The sequence below is a fragment of the Poecilia mexicana genome, unplaced genomic scaffold, assembly GCF_051168715.1.
Source record: "Poecilia mexicana isolate PSO_F unplaced genomic scaffold, ASM5116871v1 scaffold_9, whole genome shotgun sequence".
NCBI lineage: Eukaryota > Metazoa > Chordata > Actinopteri > Cyprinodontiformes > Poeciliidae > Poecilia > Poecilia mexicana.
In genome coordinates this window covers 9,253,868-9,278,124 of record NW_028263378.1, presented here as the reverse complement: position 1 = coordinate 9,278,124, position 24,257 = coordinate 9,253,868, and the positions used below count along the sequence as shown (strand labels likewise).

Below are 24,257 nucleotides of genomic sequence, written 5' to 3'. Positions count from 1 at the left end.
AAGAGTTAAACTTATTCCTCTGGAGTAGTAATTATCCTAGATTTGTCATCATTTTTAAAAAATTTTTTTCAAACTTACAGTTGACCAGGCGGCTTCCACCTATAAAGGAGGCCAAACCTCGTCTCCAGAAGCTTTTCAGGGACTTCTGGTTGTACTCTGTGGTCATGGGTTTTGCTGTGGAAGGATCAGGTGAGCAGGAGATTGACTCCTATTGCATTCATCATCTTTGCAAAACTTCAGCACTTCTGAAGGACCTAAAATAAAAAGAGTTCACACTTACAGTTTCATATTTTGGCTTTCTTTATTGGCCATAAGTTACCAAAACCATATGAAGAGTTAATCACAAGTATTCTAGTGTCGGATATGAAGCTATCTCTCTGACAGCTGAAGTTCGGCCCCAGCTGAGTCATTAACAGGTCAAGGATCCTAAACAGAGCAGCTTATTTAGAAAAATATGGGCCAAAAAGACCAAAATCGACATATTACAAAGACCCACTCAAATTGTAAGCCTCAGTTTGATTGAAAATATGTGTTTGGATCTTTAATAAATCTGTGCAGAAAAAAGCAAAGCAATCTGTGAAAGAATTGTGGGCCAAAAGTCTTCCATGATTCCATGGTCATACAGGAGATGGGACTTGAATTTACTGTAGCTAAAGGTGGTTGTCAAAACTACTGTCATGGATATATGCTTAGTCAATGTAGGTCTATTCCATTAGTTTGTTAATACATATATATATTTTATGTGCTGTGTTTTCAGGGCTTTGGCCAGAGGAATGGTACGAAGGCGTGTGTGAAATCGCCACAAAATCTCCTCTCCTTACCTTCCCAAGTGGAGAGCCTCTTCGTTCTGAGCTGCAGTACAACTCAGCTCTGAAAAATGACACAGTGACGCCGGTACACTCTTAAATATCTACGTGCTCTAAATTTGATTAAACTGCAGCAGCAGGTTGTTGGATTGTGAACCTCTGTCTTCTAGGCCGAGTTGAGTGATCTGCGATCCACAATCATCAATCTGCTCGACCCTTCTCCTGAAGGCGCCGTCCTCATCAACAAGCTGGACTTTGCCATGTCCACCTACCTGCTCTCTGTCTACCGATTAGAATACATGAGGTCAGCTCATCTGCCTTTACACCTGTCATGTCTCCTCCTTGCTATGTTAAAATTGGTATGTGCAGTTCTTTGATAGGTTTCTTACACTTTTACTGTCAGGATGTCCCGATCCAACGATGCTGACAGGTTCCAGGTGATGTTTCGGTACTTTGAGGACAAAGCCATCCAAAAAGATAAATCTGGTGAGGGCTTAAACCACTTTAGTTCACATGTTATTTGTCGTTTATGATTAACTTCCTGTACTCAATGTTTTCCCTGTAGGAATGCTGCAGTGCATCATTTGTGTGGGTGATAAGGTATTTGATGTCTTCCTCCAGATGATGGCTGAAAAGGTAGAAGAGAGTAATCTCAGAACAGGCAAAGACTTAATTCTTCAGTTTGGGATTATGAGCATTTTTGTATTTTTTCTTGTTTTAGCCAAAAACTAAAGAGCATGAAGAGGAGCTGGAGCGACATGCTCAGTTCTTATTGGTCAACTTTAACCACACTCACAAGAGAATCCGCAGGGTGGCAGACAAATACCTCTCTGGTCTGGCTGAAACGTGAGTCGATTTGGTTTATATATGCTCAGATTTTTAATAAATAATTGTCTCAGCTAATTTTTGTGTCCCTTAAAAGCTTCCCTCATCTTCTGTGGAGTGGTAGAGTCCTAAAGACCATGTTGGATATTTTGCAGACACTCTCTCTGTCTTTAAGTGCTGTAAGTATGCACTAGGAGCTGATGGGGGGGGGGGGAATCCCTCAATGTGATGATTGTTGAAAGCTGTTCTCATTTGGTCAGGTTTCCACTTAATATAAAGGTCGGACACAAAACAAGGACATTTTCCAGATTTTTAAATGTGTTGAATGGAAAAATCGTGCAGTTTGAACCTGAGGTGGTAGATTAGAATATCAAAGTATGAGAACAAAAAACAAAACCAAAAACAACTTTGGAAATAAACTAGAAGAACAGGCAGGAATTTGATTATTTTTTGAAAATTAAATATGTAACAGTCAATAAGCATCATTGTATCTTGCATTATTTTCACTTACTGTTAAGAAATAATTTTTGACTCCCGGCCCAGCAGTTGTAATGGTTTAAATGTTTGAAGTTATATAATAGATGATACATTTCCTTGTTCTTTATTTAGGACATTCACAAGGATCAACCTTACTATGACATTCCAGACACACCTTACAGGATTACTGTTCCAGACACATACGAAGCTCGAGAGGTGAGTCTGGCTTGTGAAACCACATTTGGACACTAGAGGGCAGCGTAGAATTATTTTACACATATGTATCAATTTTAGTGTGAATCCTCAGAGTATATTTTATAACAAAAAATAAAGTGATAACTGGTACAAATATTAGTTTTTGATAATATGATACACTGTGCTGAAATAAGTTAAAGAGTGAAGTTAATTTCTGTACCTCATTTAGCGAAAATATTTGCTCATGTTCTTGATGAGTAAGTTTTACATTTGCATTTCATTGCAGAGCATCGTTAAGGACTTTGCGGCACGCTGTGGTGAGATCTTAAAAGAAGCAATGAAATGGGCCCCTTCAGTCACAAAGTCCCACCTACAGGTAGGTTTCTTGTTTTATCACTGACAGACTAAAGTCAATGGAATTTTTTTTTTTTTTTTTTACCAGAATAATCAAGTCAAGATTGGCTTTACAAAAGTATTTTATGAGGTTAATGTTTTCTGGTCATTTTCATGCAGGAGTACCTGAACAAACATCAGATTTGGGTGTCAGGACTCACTCAGCACACAGGCCTCGCCATGGCCACAGAAAGCATTCTGCACTTTGCAGGCTACAACAGGCAGAGCACTACACTGGGGGTGAGTCACAGATGCACAATAACACATACTTCAAATCAGCATAATTTAAAAAATTAGATTAAATAAAGATAAAAACTAGATGGCTATAAAAATTGTGATGTACCCATTGAATGGCAAGCGATTACTAAACCCTTTTAGCTAGATGTAAGCAATTACAGTTTACATCTTGGGCATGAATCGCAATTTAATAATTTATTTGAAAACATGTTTTTCTGGAGGTTAGTGATGATACAACACACAACCTCAATGAAACAAGAAAAACAAAAAATGGGTCCACACTAATAGTGTATTTTCTCTTTTTCATGCTGTCAAAATTATACAGCATGAATAGAGATTAATGCTAATATCAGCCGATGTTATTCATTTTTAACATATCTGTTTTGGTGCGATGAGTAAAACTGGGGTGATATTAATGGACAGTGTTGATTTTTATCTTGTCACTTGTGTGTGTGTCTCGGTTGGAGACGGGTTGATCATGTGATATTTGTTTCAGCATGTAACAGTAATGCCTCAAAGGAGTGAGGGATATTTAACCAAAGCAGGGGAGCAACGTCAGCCGTGTGGTCATGTATTTTCAGAGTGTTGAAAGTGTACAGAATTATATAACACATGTCTGTTATTGGTCATCATCAATATCTATATTTCTGGTACCTCTAATAAATATTGCTACTTTATATTGCCCACTGGCTGGTTACTTATTAAACTTCGGTATTGATTGCTTTCTTTTTCAAGAGCACATGTGCCATTTATGGCAGCCACCTGGCTTTTTTCTTGCCACTGATGAAGTCTTGTTTTGTGCAAACATGTTGCACTCAGTTTGAAACCCATACAGTTGGCCTGTAAACAACCGATATCTGCCTGCTTACGGAACTGTATGCTGTGTGTGTGCATGCTCTGTGTGACGTTATTTTGCTTGCTGAGCATTTCTTATATGCTCCTGTGCTTGCATTCTGCTCAATCTGTCTTTTTATTTGCTTCATTTGATGTGTTTGTCTTTATTTAACTGCCTTCCTGGTTGCTTGGCTGATTTACGGCTTACCTGGTTACTTACCTGCAATGGACGGTTGGGTTGAATGGGTGGTTACCCATTTGGCTAACTGGTTAAACTGATGCTGTCTTCCATCGTGCTGCCAACACTAGGCTGCTTTCCCTCAGGTTGGTCTCAACACTAAATACAGAGAGACAAGGTTTAAGCATTGCATAATAATTTTATCTTAAACTGGTACTGCAAAGATGCATGTTTTACTCTACAGGCTTTTCGCTGTTTGGTCTTAAGTTTTACAAAGTGTGTTTTCTCTGTAGGTGACTCAGCTGACAGAGAGACCAGGGTGTGTGAAGAAGGATTACTCCAACTTTATGGCATCACTCAACCTGAGGAACCGGTACACTGGAGAGGTAAAGCTTAGCATTAAATTAGTTTCCTGCAGATTTTATTCAAACTGCATAATTCATCAATCTGTTTGTGTGTTTTTTTTTTCATTAGGTGGCTGGTATGATCCAGTTTTCAGAAGCAACTCACAGCCACTCTGACCTTACCAAGCTGATGATCAGTCAGATGACCAGCGCTCTTGAAAGAAAAGACCCTGAAGCCTTCACTCAATGCATGTTCAAGATGGCCGCTCTGCTTATAAATACCAAAAGTGAGTATCAGCTCTCGGCCATTCTGTCTCATAAAATCAAAATATGAATTTGCGATGTGATTTTGTGCTTTCAGACTGTGATCCACAGCTGCTGCACCATGTGTGCTGGTCTCCGCTGAAGATGTTTTCAGAGCATGGGATGGAAACTGCTATCGCCTGCTGGGAATGGCTGCTTGCTGCACACAATGGGGTGGAAGTGCCAGTATGTATTTCCTGTATTTTTAAAAAAATATGTCACCAATATATTAAAAAACGCCTGTGCATCTTTGTGTTTAAATATTGTAATTCTTTCCGTTTTAGTTCATGCGTGAGATGGCCGGAGCGTGGCAGATGAGCGTGGAGCTGAAGATGGGTTTGTTTTCAGAAACTCAAGCCGGGGCCGGACCCCTAGCTGTCTCGGAGGGAAGCCAGCCTGCACCCTGCGCTCCCGATGTCGTACCTCACTTCCTCTGGATAGAGGTCAGTCAGATGCAGTCGTTCAGTTTTGATCTTTTCTTTTTGAATTTTTATGTTTTAATTTCACTGGTGTTATGGTAATGTTAAAGTAATGTGAAACTGTAGGAAGAACAATTCAAATGTTTGTTCATCAGAAATCACGTGCTCATACTTTGTCCAGCTGCTACCTGACTGACTATTAGTTCATAGTTTTGGTTTTTACAGGCCCTACCGAATCGTACAAACAGTGCTCTTTAGTGTAGACGTTGTTGCTGTGGGAAAAACCCTTAAAATGTACTTTTGCACTCTCAGTGAGGTGTTGAAAAAATTAGAAGACTAAAGGTTTGCATACCCAGCAAAAGTATTCATAATCTTGAACTTTTCACATTTTGTCAAGTTATCACTGTAAACGTCAAAGTGTTTTAGCGCTGACTGGATAGTTTTGCTTATTTTTGTATTTCAGTGGCTTTTTTCTCATCCTATTTGCATTCAGAAAGCAATTGAATGAATTAAATTAATACAGGCACATTTTTTAAACGAGCTGCTGTGTTAATCTTGGTTGACCTCTCCAAATATAGAAAAGGGAGTTTTAGTACATCTGTCCTGAATTGTTTTAAGACAGAAAACATCTTTGTTAGTCCCGTATCTACTGCTGGACTATTTTAATTCTGACTCGCACCAAACCTTTTCCTGCTCTGCTTTCAGTTCCTGGTGCAGAGGTTCGAGATAGCCAAATACAGCAGTGCAGACCAGGTGGAGATCTTCATTTCCATTTTGCAGAGATCTCTTTCACTGAGTATCGGAGGATCCAAAAGCAACATGAACCGACACGTCGCTGCCATTGGGCCAAGATTCAGGTATTATTTGTCATCATCAAAACATCACTCTGATTAGTAAAAATACTGAAAAACCACTGAACTAGTCCAGTATGACATGAACTTTTCTTCCCTTCAGACTGCTGACTTTGGGTTTAACTCTACTACATGCTGATGTTGTGACAAACGCCACTATCAGAAATATGCTGCGAGAAAAGATCTATTCCACAGCCTTCGACTTCTTCAGGTACAAAAGGGGGTTTAAAATAAGTTTAGATTGAATAGGAATCTATATTTTTAGATTTTAAACTGAATATTTTGTCGTAAACGTCTTTTTTGTCTGTTTTTCTGTAGTGTTGCACCCAGGTTTCCCACTCAGGCAGAGAAGAGGCTCAGAGAAGACATCAGCATAATGATAAAGTTCTATGCCTGCCTGCTGTCTGACAAGAAGTACCTGACTGCCACCCAGCTGGTCCCACCAGGTAGAACATTGACAAACGGTCTGGTCTTTCACAGGAAATAAATGAATCATCCATTCAGACACACTGAGAATTCACTAATATCTCAACTAAAAGGAATTTTCTTGCTAGTCAAATCAGATTTATGGGGAAAAAAAGGATCTTCAGAAACTGTACATGTGTTCTGAATTTAGGATGGCTTTGTGATGCTAGTGTTTGTCTAGATCCCCAGGAGATGTCATTGAAAGGCCTATCTGTAATGGCAGTTGCAGATAGCCGTAACAGTCTGGACGCAGTTGTTGGTCAGAGGCAGCAGATTGCCCAGGGATGGATCAACACTTACCCTTTGACCTCTGGGATGTCCACCATTTCCAAGAAGTCAGGTGAAACTCTCAGAATAGCATAATTAAACCTTCCTTCTTAATTTGGTTTACTATAGACATACAGATCACTCATCTGTTTCCATCATTTTTTTTTTTTTAGGACTCTCTAAAGTAAACAACCGAGGATCCGAGCTGCACAAATATTACATGAAACGCAGGATTCTGTTACTGGCTTTACTGGTATTCACCTTCATTAACTTTTGTAATTTGTAAATATACTGTAGCAAAGGCAAGTACGGAACCTGGTCCTTGATGATGAAAGGTCTTTATGCTTTTCCCCAGGCCAGTGAGATCGAGCGTCTGACGATCTGGTACAACCCGTTATCCACTCAGGAGCTCACCATCGCAACAGAGCAGTCGGTGGAAACCAGCATTGCCAACTGGAGGTCCAAATACATCAGTTTGTCAGAAAAACAGGGGAAAGACAACGTCAACATGGCCTGGACCATATCTCCCCACCTGGCTCTGCAGCTGCCTGCCAGGTACACAAATAAACAGGAATTAGACCTCAATGGGTTTAATTAAAAATATATATTCGTTTTTTATTTGTATGTAAATATTGAAGTTCAGTTTTTAGAGGGTGAATCCTTTTATTTTTTTTTTTATGTCTTTATTGCTGCTTCTTCATCAGTGCGTACGTTCTCAGTTTTGTGTTGTGTGTGTTTCAGATTTAAAAACTCAAAGTCCATTGTGTCTGAAGTGACGCGTCTGGTACGAATGGATCCGGCTGCTGTGTGTGACGTTCCTGAAGCAGTGAAGGTTCGCTCACTTTGCCTTAAAGTTTTTGATTAAAAGCTGCTCACTGATCTCATAGTTGATGTTTTGTTCTGGAAGGTTCCTGTTGTCCTTGTCGTTTTGCTCTGCTTGAACAAACTCTTAATGAGCTCTGTGTTTAAAGAAGAAACAGGAGACCAGTCGTCCCCAAAGAGCTGAATCATTTTCTACATAATTTATTTTTACAACCTGTTTTATTTGTACACACACCTAAATGACTCATTAACAGAGCTTCCTCTGGAGGCTTTTCTTTGCACCTTGTTGGCCAAGTGATGTAATTATATTCTTCATACTTTTTCCTTCAGTTCTTGGTGACCTGCCATACAATTGATGCGGACTCCCCAGAACTGAGTCATATCCTGTGCTGGGCCCCAGTAGATCCACCAACTGGACTGTCCTACTTCTCCTCCATGTACCCTCCTCACCCTCTCACGGCCCAGTATGGGGTCAAAGTGCTACGCTCCTTTCCTCCTGTACGCAAATACACACGTAAAATATGTACAATTACTATTAGTATTGCAAAATTTGTATTAATAAGTCAAAACGGATGCATTAAAAGTATTTTTTTTCTCATTTATTTTGTTACTAGGATGCTATTTTATTTTACATTCCTCAAATTGTCCAAGCCCTTCGGTACGATAAGGTGGGCACTTCATTTTCTGATGTGGCAAATTTATTTAAACTCTTTCAGTGTGCTTGCACTCCTAACTTTATCCATTTTTGCAAATCTAGATGGGCTACGTGAGAGAGTACATCCTGTGGGCTGCTCAGAAGTCTCAGCTGCTGGCTCACCAGTTCATCTGGAACATGAAGACCAACATGTTCCTGGACGAGGAGGGACACCATAAAGACCGTGAGATATTTATCCAGAATCAACATGAGCACACAAACAACACATCCTGAGGGGTTAAGACTGCAAAAAAATGGTCTGCTTTTTATTTTTGTTTTTGATTGTTTATGCAGCGGACATCGGGGAGCTGCTGGAAGAGATGGTGGAGGAGATCACTGGATCTCTGTCTGGCCCAGCCAAAGACTTTTACCAAAGAGAGTTTGACTTCTTCAACAAGATCACCAACGTGTCCGCCATTATCAAGTAGGAGCTCTTTAAACCTGAACATAACTGCATCCTTTAAAGGCTGTTTTTTTTCCCCACCTTGAAGCCTCACGTTCCCATTTTCCACTGACTCTAAGGATGGTTGTTCATCAAAGGAGACAGCTACGGTTCTGCTGTACTCAGCCCACTTTGTAAAGGTTTCCATTTCTAGTTTTTCCAGCCTAATACTTGTTTTTTTAATCCCTGATTGGGAGCAGGGATCATTGGATCTGAGCAGGACCAAAATGTGACGTGAACAGGCTGCTGTTCATTGATTGGCTTAAGGGATGAGAAAAAAAAAAGAGGCTTTCACTGATGTAGCACAGGAAAGAAGCATAATAAAACTCAAAAGTGACAATAAGAGCATTTAGAACCACAGTGGAAGGAGTGGGTAAAACTGATGTATAATGTTACTATTTACAAAAACACCACCATCATGAAATGTGTCATGTAATCGGCCCTGTTGGTACAAAAAAAGGTCCTTGACTTAAATCTCTTTGCAAAGTTCTAATGACGACTGACATTCAAAAAATTGTAAATCTTTTTTTTTAATTATTCCAATCTACTATTTTTATAATTCCCATAACACTCCTAACTTTATCCTCTATACATTTGAATGTATAGAGGACATACATTCATGTGTTTATCCTCTATATCGTTAGTATTTAACCATTTGTCCTGTTAATTACTGTCTTAGGTCATGGTGCCAATGCATACATTTCTAGTCAAACTTACTGACAGTGAGTGAAACATAAAGAATGCTGATCTTCTCTTTTAGTCTTAAATTTACTAGTGAGTAGTTTTTGTTGAGGAAAACACGGCAGGTAATCTGTTGAGGTTTATGATGTGTTTTCCCAACGGCGAAGGTGTTTTGTTTCACTTCCTGCCTCTGAATCCCTTTGTTGTTCATTAATTTAGTGACTATTTGCTCCTCTGTCATTTTCATTATCTATTGCCCTGGAAAACACTTTGCTGTGTTATCATATGTCAGTGAATATTTGGAGCCAATGAGCTGGTTTCTGACAGAAGGTGTTCTGTCAGCTCACAAGAGGCGGAAAGTTTCCCCTCTGCCCTCATTACAGCACTAATTGCAACAACAGGGGAGAAATCTCTGCCGTCCCCAGGCCTCCGCTCAGTATTAGTGACTCTCCTCTGTGACTTGCATCAGAAGAACGCTGTCACTTGTGGTCTGAAGTCATTTAGTTTGATGCCCATAGGGCTCAGTAGTCTAAGTAACAAACATTCAAACACAGAGATTGGAAAACTTGTTTTTAACTTGTTTTTGTTTGTCTTTTTCAGACCTATTCCTAAAGGGGAAGAGAGGAAGAAGGCCTGTTTGGAGGCATTGGCGCAGATTAAAGTCCAGCATGGCTGTTACCTTCCCAGTAACCCTGAGGCCATAGTTTTGGACATAGATTATAAGTCCGGTACTCCCATGCAGAGGTGGGTTACAAATCAACCACAAACGATCAGAATTAGCAAATTATCTTTGTCTGTAAAAAGTTTAAAAATCACTTTCTCCCTCTTGCACCTCTACTCAGTGCTGCCAAAGCACCGTACTTGGCCAAGTTCAAAGTTAAGAGATGTGGAGTGAGTGAGCTAGAAAAAGAAGGTACTGTTGGTCAAACAAAGTATTCAACTTTGTGTGATAAATTGCCCACAACATGTAAAGATTTATACATTCTCAATATTTTGCACAACTTCCTTCAGGTCTTCGGTGCCAATTACGTTCTGAGGACGAGAAGGACGTTGAGGAAGAGGCCAGAGCCTGCTGGCAGGCGGCAATCTTCAAAGTTGGAGACGACTGCAGACAGGTCTCGATTGCTCGATTGCCTGATGTCATCACAGATCATCTTTTAACAGATCTTTTTCTTACCATTTTGTTTGTGTGTTTTCAGGACATGTTGGCTCTGCAGATCATCAGCCTGTTCAAGAACATCTTCCAGATGGTGGGGCTGGATCTCTATGTATTTCCGTACAGAGTGGTCGCCACAGCACCTGGAGTAAGACTTTACTCTTCCTGACACTAAGAAGTCGAAAAATATCACAAGATTTGTACCTGTAGGAAAAGGGAGTATGAAAGGGTAACCAGTCCAAATTAATTGTACAAAAGCTTTCAAGAACTAAAACATACCAACTCAAAACCCTCGTAAAATAAGAGGTACCGACCCACATAAGGTTCCTCTAAAGTCTAAAATGGTGTGGAATTACTTCCCTTTTTATTCATTTTATTTCTAAAAAGAAAATAAGTGAAAGGAAAAATATTTGGCAGATACTTTATACCCCGTCACGTTGTCTAAAACATACACGCATACATGCACACGTTGTCCTGTTTTAGCAGGTTGAAAGCATCACTATTTTACAAGTTTATTAACTTTAAATTTAAAGTGATTTTCTCTATGTAACTTTGAAATCCAGCTAAAGGGGCTGAACATTCTGGAAATTGTGGCACTAATGTGAAAAATGTACATGATCCCTATTTACTTAGTTACTACAGGGTAGACCTTAAATAGAAACTACAAACTCAAGTGTTGAATTATGAAGTTATGGACATACTTTCTGTAATTCAGCCTTTTTATGTACATGTAATATCTCTGCTTTCTTAGTGTGGAGTGATTGAGTGCATCCCTGACTGCAAGTCTCGGGACCAACTGGGCCGACAGACCGACTTTGGCATGTACGATTACTTCAGGAATCAGTATGGAGACGAATCCACACTCGCATTTCAGAAGGTAAACTCACAGAGGCTTCCTGACATTATTCATCCAAATGTTCCTGTCGCTGCAGTGCAGACTTACATCCCCACTAACGCTCGTCTTTCCAGGCACGATATAACTTCATCCGCAGTATGGCAGCGTACAGCTTGCTGCTCTTCCTGCTGCAGATAAAAGACAGACACAACGGCAACATCATGCTGGACAGCCAGGGCCATCTCATTCACATCGGTGCAGCATGTTTTTTGTTTTCGTCTCTCTGGAATGTTTTTGCAACAGTTTTGCAAAACATCTGTGCATGGAAAGAAAACTTTAAAAACTCTGGCAACATTTGCAAAATATAAAGAACCTTTCACATATATTGGCACTCCTGGTGAAGATGTGTAAAAAAAAAAAACAACCTTAAAATATATTTATTTTTGATTTATAAAGTAGAGTTTCAAATTTCTTGCTGCAGTTCTGTCAGTGAGTCTGAGTTTTTCTTTTTTTCTGATATAAACAAACATCTTCCTTAATAAATCCCATGTTCTCTCGACTTTCTTACTATAACAAAAAGAGAGCCGCTGACATATTTATACCTCTGGGAAGCAAGAAATGATGTGTTGCCAATTAAATATGTCTAGAAAACAAGCTCTTTAAAAAGTAAAGTATATATTGAAATATAGTATATATCAGCTACATTATTTCTAGAAATTGTTGGACGTCACTAATTATAGCTACAGTGAAAAAAAAATCTTTGAATGTATAGTTATTCCTTTTATTTAATCTTTTGACCACAACATTTATAGCTGTTTTAAAGTAGCCTCATGTGTATTTATAGTGGCAAAATATCATGTTATTGCCTTGCACTAGAGAGTCCCAAACTTTAACCTTCACGTTTGTGGCTGTTTATGCCTTTTAGACTTTGGGTTCATGTTTGAAAGTTCTCCTGGAGGGAATCTCGGCTGGGAGCCGGATATCAAGCTGACGGATGAGATGGTGATGATCATGGGTGGGAAGATGGAGGCGACGCCCTTCAAGTGGTTCATGGAGATGTGTGTGAGGGGATACCTGGCTGTGAGGTGAGCTCGCGAAGAGACCGAAGCCCATCTTTAGTCCCCAATCTCAGGAGCACTGATTAAAAAAACGGGCAATGTTTAATTAATCAAAGAAATATCAGGAACCAACTTGTGGCTTCCTGTAATGACATTGCCCATCACCTAGAGGGAGCACCACCAGCCTAGAGTAAATGTTTACTGCACAGTGAGATAGTTTTGAAATAATGATAATAATCCATTTTCCTGCATTGATTCAGGCCCTACATGGACGCCGTGGTCTCTTTAGTAAATCTCATGCTGGACACAGGACTTCCCTGCTTCAGAGGGCAGACCATCAAGCTACTCACGTGAGTCCCGCTCGACTTTTGGTGATTTAGTGTTTAAAATAGTGTTTAAAATACCACTGGCTGTTGTTGCTTATAATGTTTCTGCACATGCAGTCAACGATTCAACCCTGGCTTGAGTGAGAAAGATGCAGCTTCCTTCATCATTAAAGTCATCCAGAACTGCTTCCTCAGCAACAGGTCGGCGAATTTGATCCATGTTTCATTCTTCAATGTTAAACTCCAGAATTTTTATTTATTTTTTCTGACTGATTCCTCTTTTCTGTTACGTACAGGAGCCGAACGTACGATATGCTCCAGTACTACCAAAACCAGATCCCGTACTAAACGTAGGTGCCTGAGCATGAGCGTCTGTTGGCCGGTACATAATGTATGTGCCTTTTGTTGAATTCCCGTCTGGAAATTGTAACTTAGCTATTTTTGCTGGTTGTTGGATTTTGTCCTTAGTATTTGCTTTATCATCCTTTATTTATTGTGTTATGTTGAAATCAATCTTACTCCTATTTACTGTACGGTTGCACTAGCATCTTGACTTCTGTGTATTTCAACGAGTATCTCTCGTTTATCTGCACGTTCAGTAAATACTTTGTCAGAGTTTGTGCCAAGTTCTTAATTGTACTATTTGTGAATGTGGCTTCTGATGATTTTAATTGGGGTTTGGAATTTGACTGTAAGTGGATGTTTTATGGTAACAGAAGTAAACCCGTGCCAGTTCTGACCAATGTGGCCTATTCAGTCATCCTGTTCTACATCCTGACTGTACTACTGTGCTTCTCTTTCTGATGGACCAGCTGGAGCTGTTTGACCCGTGCCATGTGTTTTTACAGAAAAACTTGACTGTATCTGCATGGGTGTGTCACTGTGTATTTTTGAGTTTTTTCATATTTTCCATTTCAACGGGAGAAATGATGCGCACAAGTTCTGGAAAACATCAAGACTGACTTGTAAATATGTAGCTTTGCCAAAGTGTGGGAAGGAGAAGATGGTGCACTGGAAGCAAAGCAAAGTGTTTTGTTGCCTGTGGGACAATGTTATGGTACATTTTTAATGTTGGGCAGTTGCACGAAGTTAAATGTTAATTACCATTTGGCCTGTGTCCAATGCGGCTTCTGGCAGAATTTGCTTTTCGTAATTCAGACGGCTGTGCCTCATGTCAAATATGGTTAATTTAATTTCTTGATTGTTACTGGTTGTAAAAACAAACCTTCTCTTTGTATATTTATATTCATGATCCACTTTCTGTCTCCTTTTCTATTTTCTTGCCTTTTGAATGAGAATGCAGATATAAAATTAAATAAAGTTCTATTAACTAAAAAAAAGAAACGCTTGCTCCCTTTGCATTTTATTTGCTGCACACTTCTGGGTCTTCAACCTGCAGCTTCAACGTTATTTAGGCCACACACAAAATTATTATATATACTTTTCAATTAATTAAATCGCTGTCTTGACCTTGGCTCTTTAAACAGACAAACTTTCTTTTGGAAATTGTTGCTACTGTACATAAAAGTACAAAATGTGTATTATATACCAAATAGTTTCACAAGCTTTACAGTTATTTGTTGTCCGTTATGAGCAGACAGCAAATATCTTGGAAGTCGCATAGATACCAACAATTCTTTACAAGTAAAACATGATCACAATTTTAACAGTTTTCTATGTTCCAACATAAATCTTAAATGGGACATCTGGTGGTAGATTTAGTTTAAAATCAATTTTGATTTTACGAACTTGTGTCAAAAACACCTGACATTTAAGAAACATATCGACAACTTTAGAGAGTTGGAGGATAATCCATGTAATTATAGTAAAGTTTAACGTTTTATTTATGAATGGATTCCCTCAATTAGTCTCTGTAAATATGTTGATTTATGCTATTTAATTTATTGGTTGAAATGTAATAAATCAGCTCAAAATATAGTGCTGTTGTGCTTATTGTACGTTTCCATCCACCAGAGGGCAGCATGTGACGTCACTCTGTGTCAAGCTCTTAATTGCCTTTCTTGACTGATTGGAGGATAATGGCACTTACTCGATCAATCAATCAATACGCTGCCTGTCTTCTTCTGCATTATTAATCCTCGTGCTTTGAGGTTGTTGCTTTTCACTACCTGGAAAAGGAAAACTAAAGCAGAGGCAAAAGCACTCATAGCTGCGGATGATCTTGATGCTGTTGATGCTACACAGAGATGCAGAGTCTGAAAACTGACAGCTGCATTAGTTTTCATAGGGGCTAACATGTTCTCACCTGTATGAAATGTTTAAAATGCACAATAAAACCAACCAGGGCATTTGCAGATTGCCAGGTTTACTTTTGGTTCCTTGGCTGCACCTAAAATCTCCATGTTCTCCATCTGCAGACAACCTACCAGGAGTAAATGAAAGGAAAACAGTGAAAGTGATTAATCCAGTTATTTTAAATATTAACCCTGGCAACATTATGCTTCAGTATCTGTCAGTAATTTATTTAGTCAATGAACTCTAATAAGAGCAAAATGAGGTCTTCATTGGAGTGCGTTTGATGGGATGTGGGGGTGGGCTGCTGAATGCATCACTGGAAGAAAATGAGAGCCCTCAGGAAAAAGCCAACACAGCTCTTGTCAACACACTGGAGGCCAGGCAATCGTTATGAGATGACGAGAGCGAAAAGGCAAAGAGGTGATCCCACAACAACAAACTGAGAGCCTTATCTGTTTCACAGCAAACACGACTGAGGTTTAGTTAAAGTAAAGCTAATCTGAGGGAAGAGATGCAGATAGGTGGTCCTGCACAACGCGTGTTTTTTTGGAGGCATCCAGGTGTTATCAAACTGTGCAACAGCTTAATGTCCATACAAATATTATATAGTCACTGGCCGCTTTTTTAGACACAAATTGTGTGTATAGGTTCAAACCTTTTTTCTGTTCAATGTTTTTTTAATTACAACATAACCTTAACAATAAGTTGGAAATATTCCTTAGAAATTTTGGTCCAGATTAACATGAAGGCATCACACAGTTGCTGCACATCCACAATGCAAATCAAAATGCTAGTAGTGTTAGTGTTATCAGTAAAGAAATATATTTACAAAAACTATGTACATCATTTGAGTTTCCAAGTCATTATTCTATGTTCTGGAGGATTTCCATCTAATATTTTCAACACAGAACATGGAAATTCAAGCTTTTTAGTACAAATGCTGCAAAATGCAGCATCCATGTTGGATACTGAACTTGGAGCTGCTTATGGACTTTCCACCTTTGCATTCTCACTGCCTGATTTTACATATTGAAACTGAGATTCAGTCTTTTGAAGCCCAATAGAATCTACAATTAGTCCTTCAGCCACCACCACTGGGTGGCGTCATGCAAATTATTGCTTTCTTTTGACGTTTTATAATTTAACTTTATCTCTGATGTAGCTTGGCTTTTGTTTTTGCTTCTACAAGAAAGCAAATCCCCTGCCTGTGTAACACATACATGGTCTCTAACCGTCTCTTATCAATAACAGAACAAAAAATATGAGTATTATAGGCCTAAGGAGGAAATAGTGGAAGTGATTTTATTTGTCCTAGTGTTAACTAAGAATATCAAATATTATGTTCCTGACCGATATCTATATTTTAGTTGACTATCCAATCATTTCTGTTTTCTTCAAAGAAATTCTTCCTTTGTTTTGGTTTTGCATTTTCTCCTGTTCAAGCGTTGGCCTCTGTGTCCTTCTTATCACATGAATCAAACTGCAGGGCATCTTGTGACACATTCATGCTTCTTTTGCTGGTGAGGCCATGGCCCAGTATGCCAGCCATGTGCTGTGCCATAATTAACTCCTCTCTGAGCTGTTGAGCAGAAAGAGCTGTTTGTCCGGATGACCGGAGCAGACAGTCAAGCCTATTGATGAGGCGCTGGGGCTAATCAGGAAAAGAGGCCGTAACCCTGAATAGCAGAGTTGACGCAGGTTTTTTTTTTTTTTTTATGGCTTTGAAAAGAATGTTTGCCACAAAAACGTCAACCTGTAGATGCAGGAGTTGTGTTTCTTTTTTTAACGCTTTCATGCATGTGAGCTTTGGCCTGCAGCTCCAGGTCAGGACCTGAATCATAGTACTTCAGCTGGCTAGTGCAAGATGGCTTTGACTACAAATGGCTTTAAATAGCGCACTATAACTGTAAGCTGTTCTCTGAGCGCTTATGGTGCATACCGAATGCGAAAAGATGCCCTCAAGCCGAGACTTTCTGCTTCAATTCCCAGGTGAATGCACCTTTATTACACATCATTCATCTTCACGCTTATTGTTTCTCTCTATTACTGCATAGTTTTAAAGACAATTAAAAAAAACAGCACAAGAGACACTAGATAGAATTTAAAGGGGTTGTTTTATTTTACAACTAATAAGTTTATAATTAAGTAATCTATATTTGATCTTGTTATAATTTACACTAAGATGGTCTGCATTCCATGTTTGCATGTGTAAGCAGGAACAATAAACTGTTCTGCAATCTATGTCAAAATGGCTTGAAGCGGATAAACATAATCCTCATGACAGAAGATTTTACACGTTCCTGCGTGTTTCAACAAAAGACAACTGGACATTTTCTCTTGTTTGTTGAAGATGTTTCCTGTCACATGCAGAAGACTTCCTCACTTCTGAAAATGGGTTAAGGTCCATTAAGGTTACATTAGTACAAAAGTACATTACATGCATGTTACAGATACTGAAAAACTTTTAAAATGTGTTCAATGAGGCTCATTTGTCAAGTGTTGAACATTGTTTGTTAAACCTATAATGCTGTTTGTTCGTTTTATTTCTCTGTAACATCTTAAATGTCATATTTCAGACAATAAATAACAGATATAAATGTTTTGAAACATCACTCCATGTGGCATTAATTTACATAATTTGTGTTTCACTTGGTGAATAGTGTAACACAAATAATGACATTTTCAATAATATTGCTATTTAGTGAATGGGTGAGTTAAGATTTTGTTTCATTCAAGATAATCATGTTTGACATAAATCTTACAAGAAGTGATTTTTAATATGTTGTGTTTTAGCCATTTGTACGTCTACACAATCCTGGGGATAAATGTTGGCCTCACAGTTCTCCATTAAACACACACTGACATCCTACAAATAGACTGTAAGTTACCAAAGGTCATTGGGAAAAAAAAAAAAAAAAAAAAAGCTGGTTGTTCATAGTGCTATTCCAAAGCATATTAATGGAAAGTTGAGTGGAAGGACAAAGTGTGGTAGAAAAAGAAAAACTAGCAACTGAAATAATTATGAGACTGCTTGGACTGCTTGGATTAAGTGCTTTAACAGCCACCAGAACACTCTACCACACTTTTTCCTTCCACTAAACTTACCATGGATACAACTCTATGAAAAGCCAGCTTCTTTTTTGTGTAATTTTTCCTCCTTGTCTGGTTTATCAGTGATTGTCAGCTGGATCACTGTCAAGTTATCACTCTTCCTCATGATTCTGATGACCATAACATTCCTGTATTAAAAACAATTTTAATTATTCTTTTCTATTTTGGGGCTTTTTATGAGCAGTAATCTGTAATAATCAGAATAATTATACAGAAAAAGACATGTGAAATATATCGATCTCTGTGTGATATGAGTTGTACTTTTTCAATAGAATTACTGAATCAAAGTCCAGGAAACTAAATTTTCCCATCGATTGGCGACACATTGTCTGGCTTTGCTGAAATTCACATGTAGCCGCAGGGGAACGCTGGGGTCTGCCTTTCCTCTGCACTTCATTTGTGTTATCTGATGTTCTAATGACTTAGGGTAGAAGTCGGACCTAAGCAGTAACGGTTTACCTGCCAGCCCAAAGAGTGGCAGCAAAACGATGATTTAAATGTGGGCAGGAAAACACAAGGAGGCTACTCACGAGAACCTTTTCTCCCACCAGCGAGATTAAATCCACCCATGATGAAATTTCAGTCTAAAATCCTGAATTTGCATAACAACTCAGTGTTTTAAAAGCCATTCGATGTCTGCTTCAATTAAATCGACTCCAACACGCACAATGAGTTGTCAAGACACACGCCTAAAGCTAAAACTTTCTCCTTTCTCCTTTCTTTCTGCCTCCTTCGCTGGTTCTTGATGCCCAGATGTTATTCACTTGTGGTTGTGTAGCTGAATGGGCCCCAGTGTTCGACGTCTCCTTATCGTTTGACCTTTGATCTGTTTGGACAGCGTGACCAGGAGAGGCTGCAAGTAAGGAGAAGCGAGACAAGGGAGCAGAGCAGAGGAAATCCATCTCATTTCAGAGCTAAAATCTTAACTTAGGAGTCCAAGATGGTTCCCTTTAAATCAAGGAAACGCTTAAGACTCAGGTCTTTCATGCAGGATTTGTAGATTAAAACTCCCTTTTTTTGTGGTGTGCATTTTTATATGTACTCAGTAAGTTAGAAAATGTATGATAAGGTTTGTTTTTCAGATTAAAGGTACCTTTTTGACAATAGTGACTTTTTATTAAGCACACATTTCTGTATTAAAAATATTTTTTCTAATTGTTTGATGTAAGATTTTTGTCTTATGTAGTGTTGTGTTTTTTAAGCAGAAAATCCCCATAATTAATGGAAATAAAAGTTTCAAAGCATCAGTCTGTGTGTGTTTAATGTGTTCTGCAGTTTCTGTACTTTTGCTGCTGAAAATGTTGCTTTCATATTACCAATTAATAAAACCCAAGAAAAAGAGACAGAGAAGTTAAACCTTCAACTTTGAGAAAATAAAAATAATAATCCATCCTTGTGAAAGATGCAAAATTAATAAAAAAAGATACACAAGAAACATATTTGATCATTTGTTAAAATAAATCCAGATTAGAGAAACAATTTTGAAAGTGTTTCTGATCACACATTATCTGAAGTAAAAGAAAAAGGCCAAATAACTTTAAAAAAATCACCTGTTTAATCCTTTATAGTCAGATCATATTTCATACAAACGTATTGTCAGAAAAAGCAATTATATGTTTGCACAAATAAAAACTTGACAGATGTTAAATATGTCAATGATTTAACATCAGATGATAGATATTTAAATGTATGCCAGATAAAATTAAGAAAAAGAATAAATAAATGAATTAATAATTTTGGATCTTATTCTGACTTGAAAGTCAAAGTTCACTGGACAAAGTTTGATGCAGGCTGTAATTATGCGTTTGTCCAGCAGAGGGCTAAAGCAGCACCGAACTGAAAACTACCAGTTTATTAGTCGAAGTGTATGCCAAACAGACCAGAAGAGCTATGAAGAAATGTTTAAGGCTTCATTAGCTCAGACTTATCTTTTTATTACTCCTATTTTGCCTGATCAAAAGTTTTCTTTTCCTGTTAAATTTTGTCCAATAAAAGCTAGTTTTAATTTTGAAAAAGCAGAAAATATTCTATGATTTTAAAATGATAGATATTTGCTGAAAATATGCTTGAGATTTCCGTTTGAGGCTGAATCAGAGTAATAACCACCGTCCATGGCAACCAGTCGGTAACAAAAAGCCTCTGCCACTCTCAACCACCGTGGCCACTGTTACCACGGAGACCCATTCAGATGCCCGGTGGTGACCTCTGACCTGAGGGGAGCCTGGTGAATGTAGCTGAAAGGGGCGGCTGGGCTGGGGCATCTGGGGTATCATCTGGCGCCTAACAAAGCCCCCTCGCCAGCTGGGGAGGAGGGCAGGAGATGCAGAGTGAGGGAGCCGGAGGAAAGGGGCACAGAGGAGCGGGGAGCGGGGAGAAAAAGAGAGAGCGCCCTTTTCTTCTTGCCCTCTTCAGAGAGAGTGGCCATTGACACTGTGCATCTCATTAAAATCTGTGCACCCCCCTCACTCGCTCGCTCTCTCTCTCTCTGGTGCACAGGCAGCTGCCTCTCCTGCTTTGGCCATTCAAGCTCAAGTGCAGTCCACTGCTGGATGGAGAGAAAAGACAGACAGAGAGAAGGGACTCAGAAGGGAGACGGGGAGACGGGGGGAACAGAGACCCTGGACATATGCCACCACCACTGGGACTGGGACGGCTGTGCAGAGACCAGCATTGTGTTCCCTTTACAGATCACAAACTTTATTTTTACTACAGTCAATGCAAAAAAAAAAAAAAAGTAATAATAACAACAGCATTTTCTCAACCAAAAAAAACAACAACAAAACAAAACATTTTTTCTCACTAATTTGAATCCTGTTAGAAAAATATTCTATTCTGCCATAATTTTACTGGCCTTTAGTAAAACTGAAGTTACCCACTGCAGTGTCTGCATATGTACATAATCAGGGTTGGGTAATAACTAATGTAATTTACTCAATTACATTTAATTTAGTCACTTTAAAAAAAAGAATTAGTTCTAGGAGTATTTTTACTACCTTGTACTTTATACTTTCATTTGTGACTCTTTTATTATAAAGTATTTCTATTCTTACTTGAGTAGAACTTTTGGGTACTTCCTGCTTTGCAATTGGAGCAGTGCAACGTTAGGTGTGATACATTCCCTCGTTTGTAACGCCTGATGTAATTAAAACAGAACTGACTTGGAAATATGCTTTCGTTTTCTCAAATGTAAAGCAGGACACTGCTAACCTGGGTGCTATCAGCACCTACTTGTGCTATGTCTCTGTAACACACAGTCGTTTAAGTTATTTCTGCATTCTCAGATGGACAACATAATCATTTTGTCAAAGACGACAAATCTGTTTCAAATATAACTGTAGAAGTGCGTTAGAGGCCATAAGTGAGCTCAGAAGCATTGTGATGTCACTGAGGCACCAGACAAAACCTCGCCCAACAGACATTAGTATAAAACATGCAAACAGCTGCTGGGTGGCAACACACGTAATCACAGACGACAAACAATGACTCACACACACACACACACACACACACACACACACACACACACACACACACCTATACAGGTGCCGGTGAACTATAAGGACAATTTTCCCGAACCAGTCACAGTGGTGAATTATGGGAGCACCCCTTTTCACTTGTTCTACAGACTGGCTGAATGTGTCAAAAAATCTTTTATGAGCCACTCAACTAAGATCTCAGTTAAAATTGTGTATACACACTACAGAACTCTAAATATAATGACCTGACTTTATGCAACATTAACAGGACATTGATAATTAGATAGATAAGCCACGCCCCTGACATAACAGTATATTATAAGCACCAATGAGAATTGCAAGGACATTTAAAATAAGACTTCATAGAATGTCCCTAAAATATATTAAAGTACCCAAATGAACATCAAATGGATTAATTCACACCCTGCAATAATGGTAGTGTTCATTTGTCATGAACACAGGTATGGACTACAAAAATCTCAGTCCAAATATGAAAAAAATAATGATCAAATAGAAATATGGTCACCAATTGATTTCCCTTGTTCATTACCAATGGGGTAATGTTTAGATCTATACAAATTAAAATGTATAATGGAATAAAAACAACATTGTTTTTATTGCAATTTTTATTTTTTGGAGCAAACCAAAACACAGGCTCTTATCAAGCTTAGTTTTTCAAAACAGTTTGACTAAAACCTTTAAACCCAAGTTCTTCTAGATACCACACAATACACATGACTCAAACAAAACAAAAAATCCTACTTAAACAGATTCAGAAGCAAACAAATCTGTTTCAACACCGCTGCAATTTCTGTAGGAGACCAGGGCCATTTTTGATTTCTCTGAGGATGGTCCTTTTCAGGATAATCTACAAACAAGAGAGACAATTTTACTTTTTAAAATATAAATCATATGTGGGAGTGTGCTATAAAAGTATGCTTGTGATAAAGTTTTACATTCCAGTTCTGTTTATTGTGTCCATTGAAGAGAACCCTTTGACAATTTGATTTCTCAACGTGCAATGAATTAAATATGTATCCACCTAAAATTATTTTTCTCCAATTTTTTTATTATTATTAAATTGATTACCAAGTTGTGAAACAGTGCATTTATTACACATAGAAATCAAGAAGCTACAACCCTGGTGTGTCAAATATAAACTATCACTCAAAGCTTCATTTTATATTACACTGCAAGCTTTATTACCTGTTACAGAACAAGGTCATGCTTGTCATGATTCATATTCTGTCCTGTCGATTCTGTGTTTAAGCAGTGTATTACTTGTTCATAATCAGCAACTAACTTTGTAAGATTGTTTCAGCCTTATTTTTTAAAAATTGCACAGACCCAACCACTTCTCTGCATGTTTCTTACTGTGCTTTTTAAAGCTAAGGATAATACTCAATTCTTGTAACATGTTATGATGAGCCTTAAGTCAGAATCTCTAAACCTTACCACTAAGTAAAGAACCACCATGAATAGGAAGACAGCCATACCATCTTGGGGTTCTGAGGGTTTTTCAGTTGGTGGAATAATCTCCTTTCCCTTTCCTGCAATACATTAGTAATACTTCAGGCCAACAAAATAAAAGATACAAAATTTCAAATCAGTTACTAAATGACCAATGAAAGGTTAATTGAAGTAAGTCATACCAGAAGAGTTCCCATGTAATTCAACAGGAGATTGAGGTTTTCTGCATCCTGTCAAATTAGAGATACAAAACAAGTTGTCTGTTATATTAGTCTTAACTGCACAGAAACCTAACCTTTAGCCAAAATTAAAGAACATTATTATATTGTGCAATGATTACTATGTTAAATTATTGAAAATAAATTATTAATCAGGAGGAGGGGGAGGGTTGTTAAGGTAGTCATATCTTATACTGTATCTGACAGCTTTTAAAAACATTAATTTAGAATTAACACCATGGTAGAACACTTTCGAGTAAAACTGTATATAGAGCTATGGTAAAGCTAGGCTAGTTGTTTGGGAATAGTATTTAAAACAAAGTCCCAATGATTGCCAGCAATATTACTCTATGGGTCATCTACACACAGCCCTCATAATGCTGTCCCCTGACAGGAACAAGCATTGCTGGGACTGTGTCTACTCTCCCAAAAACCCATGTCCACTAAAATCCCTGTCAGAAAAATTAGAAAGATTTCCAAGTCAGAAAGCTGTTCACCTGGGTTTCAGGAAATGAAGATAGTGATCCCATCGGTTTATCACATACAGTTTTGTCAGAGTGAGCAGAAACCTGTGGAGAAGACAGCAAACGAGTCATTAAGATTCATTTAAAATTAACTTCAACGTAGAACACCATAGAGTAACACTCTATAAAGAGCTACGGTAAAGCTAGGCAAATTGTTTGGCAATAGTCTTTTAAGCAAGGTCGTAGTGATTGCCAACAATATTACTCTTCGGGTCATCTACACACAGTCCTCTTAATGCTGTCCCCTGACAGGAACAAGCATTGCTGGGACTGTGTCTACTCTCCCAAAAACCCATGTCCACTAAAATACCTGTCAGAAAAATTTGAAAGATTTCCAAGACAGAAAACTGTTCACCTGCATTTCAGGAAACGGGGATAGTGATCCCAGCAGTTCATCACCTACGGTTTTGTCAGAGTGAGCAGAAACCTGTGGAGAAGACAACAAACGAGTCATTAAGATTCATTTAAAATGTACTTCAAGGTAGAACACCATAGAGTATCACAGTATAAAGAGCTACGGTAAAGCTAGACAAATTGTTTGGCAATAGTATTTTAAGCAAAGTCCTAGTGATCGCCAACAATATTACTCAACAA

At 38.4% G+C, this 24,257-nt stretch overlaps 1 protein-coding gene and 1 long non-coding RNA gene across 4 annotated transcripts in view; one reads left to right on the top strand and one right to left on the bottom strand.

Moving 5' to 3' along the window:
• The window catches only part of pi4kab (phosphatidylinositol 4-kinase, catalytic, alpha b), a 29,118-nt gene extending 15,166 nt beyond the window's left edge, over positions 1–13,952 (top strand). The window contains exons 20-55 of one of the 3 annotated variants that reach the window (XM_015001643.2): positions 81–189; positions 758–894; positions 977–1,110; positions 1,210–1,292; positions 1,372–1,442; positions 1,528–1,652; positions 1,729–1,810; positions 2,241–2,324; positions 2,590–2,679; positions 2,817–2,936; positions 4,077–4,091; positions 4,239–4,331; positions 4,420–4,576; positions 4,651–4,778; positions 4,877–5,035; positions 5,717–5,868; positions 5,966–6,073; positions 6,181–6,308; positions 6,551–6,667; positions 6,768–6,847; positions 6,950–7,149; positions 7,336–7,426; positions 7,747–7,914; positions 8,031–8,084; positions 8,174–8,294; positions 8,405–8,534; positions 9,834–9,977; positions 10,076–10,146; positions 10,245–10,348; positions 10,433–10,537; positions 11,141–11,266; positions 11,359–11,479; positions 12,150–12,309; positions 12,543–12,632; positions 12,726–12,809; positions 12,905–13,952. In XM_015001643.2, the coding sequence (XP_014857129.2) occupies positions 81–189; positions 758–894; positions 977–1,110; positions 1,210–1,292; positions 1,372–1,442; positions 1,528–1,652; positions 1,729–1,810; positions 2,241–2,324; positions 2,590–2,679; positions 2,817–2,936; positions 4,077–4,091; positions 4,239–4,331; positions 4,420–4,576; positions 4,651–4,778; positions 4,877–5,035; positions 5,717–5,868; positions 5,966–6,073; positions 6,181–6,308; positions 6,551–6,667; positions 6,768–6,847; positions 6,950–7,149; positions 7,336–7,426; positions 7,747–7,914; positions 8,031–8,084; positions 8,174–8,294; positions 8,405–8,534; positions 9,834–9,977; positions 10,076–10,146; positions 10,245–10,348; positions 10,433–10,537; positions 11,141–11,266; positions 11,359–11,479; positions 12,150–12,309; positions 12,543–12,632; positions 12,726–12,809; positions 12,905–12,956 (3,993 nt within the window). In that variant the 3' untranslated portion in view covers positions 12,957–13,952. Of the gene's footprint in view, positions 1–80; positions 190–757; positions 895–976; positions 1,111–1,209; positions 1,293–1,371; positions 1,443–1,527; positions 1,653–1,728; positions 1,811–2,240; positions 2,325–2,589; positions 2,680–2,816; positions 2,937–4,076; positions 4,092–4,238; positions 4,332–4,419; positions 4,577–4,650; positions 4,779–4,876; positions 5,036–5,716; positions 5,869–5,965; positions 6,074–6,180; positions 6,309–6,508; positions 6,668–6,767; positions 6,848–6,949; positions 7,150–7,335; positions 7,427–7,746; positions 7,915–8,030; positions 8,085–8,173; positions 8,295–8,404; positions 8,535–9,833; positions 9,978–10,075; positions 10,147–10,244; positions 10,349–10,432; positions 10,538–11,140; positions 11,267–11,358; positions 11,480–12,149; positions 12,310–12,542; positions 12,633–12,725; positions 12,810–12,904 lie in introns of all 3 variants that reach the window. The other 2 variants (XM_015001641.2, XM_015001642.2) reach the window with 2 other exon arrangements.
• An 8,107-nt stretch (positions 13,953–22,059) lies between these two features.
• On the bottom strand, positions 22,060–23,991 carry LOC148157650 (uncharacterized). Its single transcript, XR_015764259.1, has 4 exons — positions 23,637–23,991; positions 23,104–23,151; positions 22,948–23,001; positions 22,060–22,319 (listed from the first exon to the last, which is right to left on the bottom strand). It is a non-coding gene; the product is annotated as an uncharacterized LOC148157650 (long non-coding RNA).
• Positions 23,992–24,257: the final 266 nt, after the last annotated feature.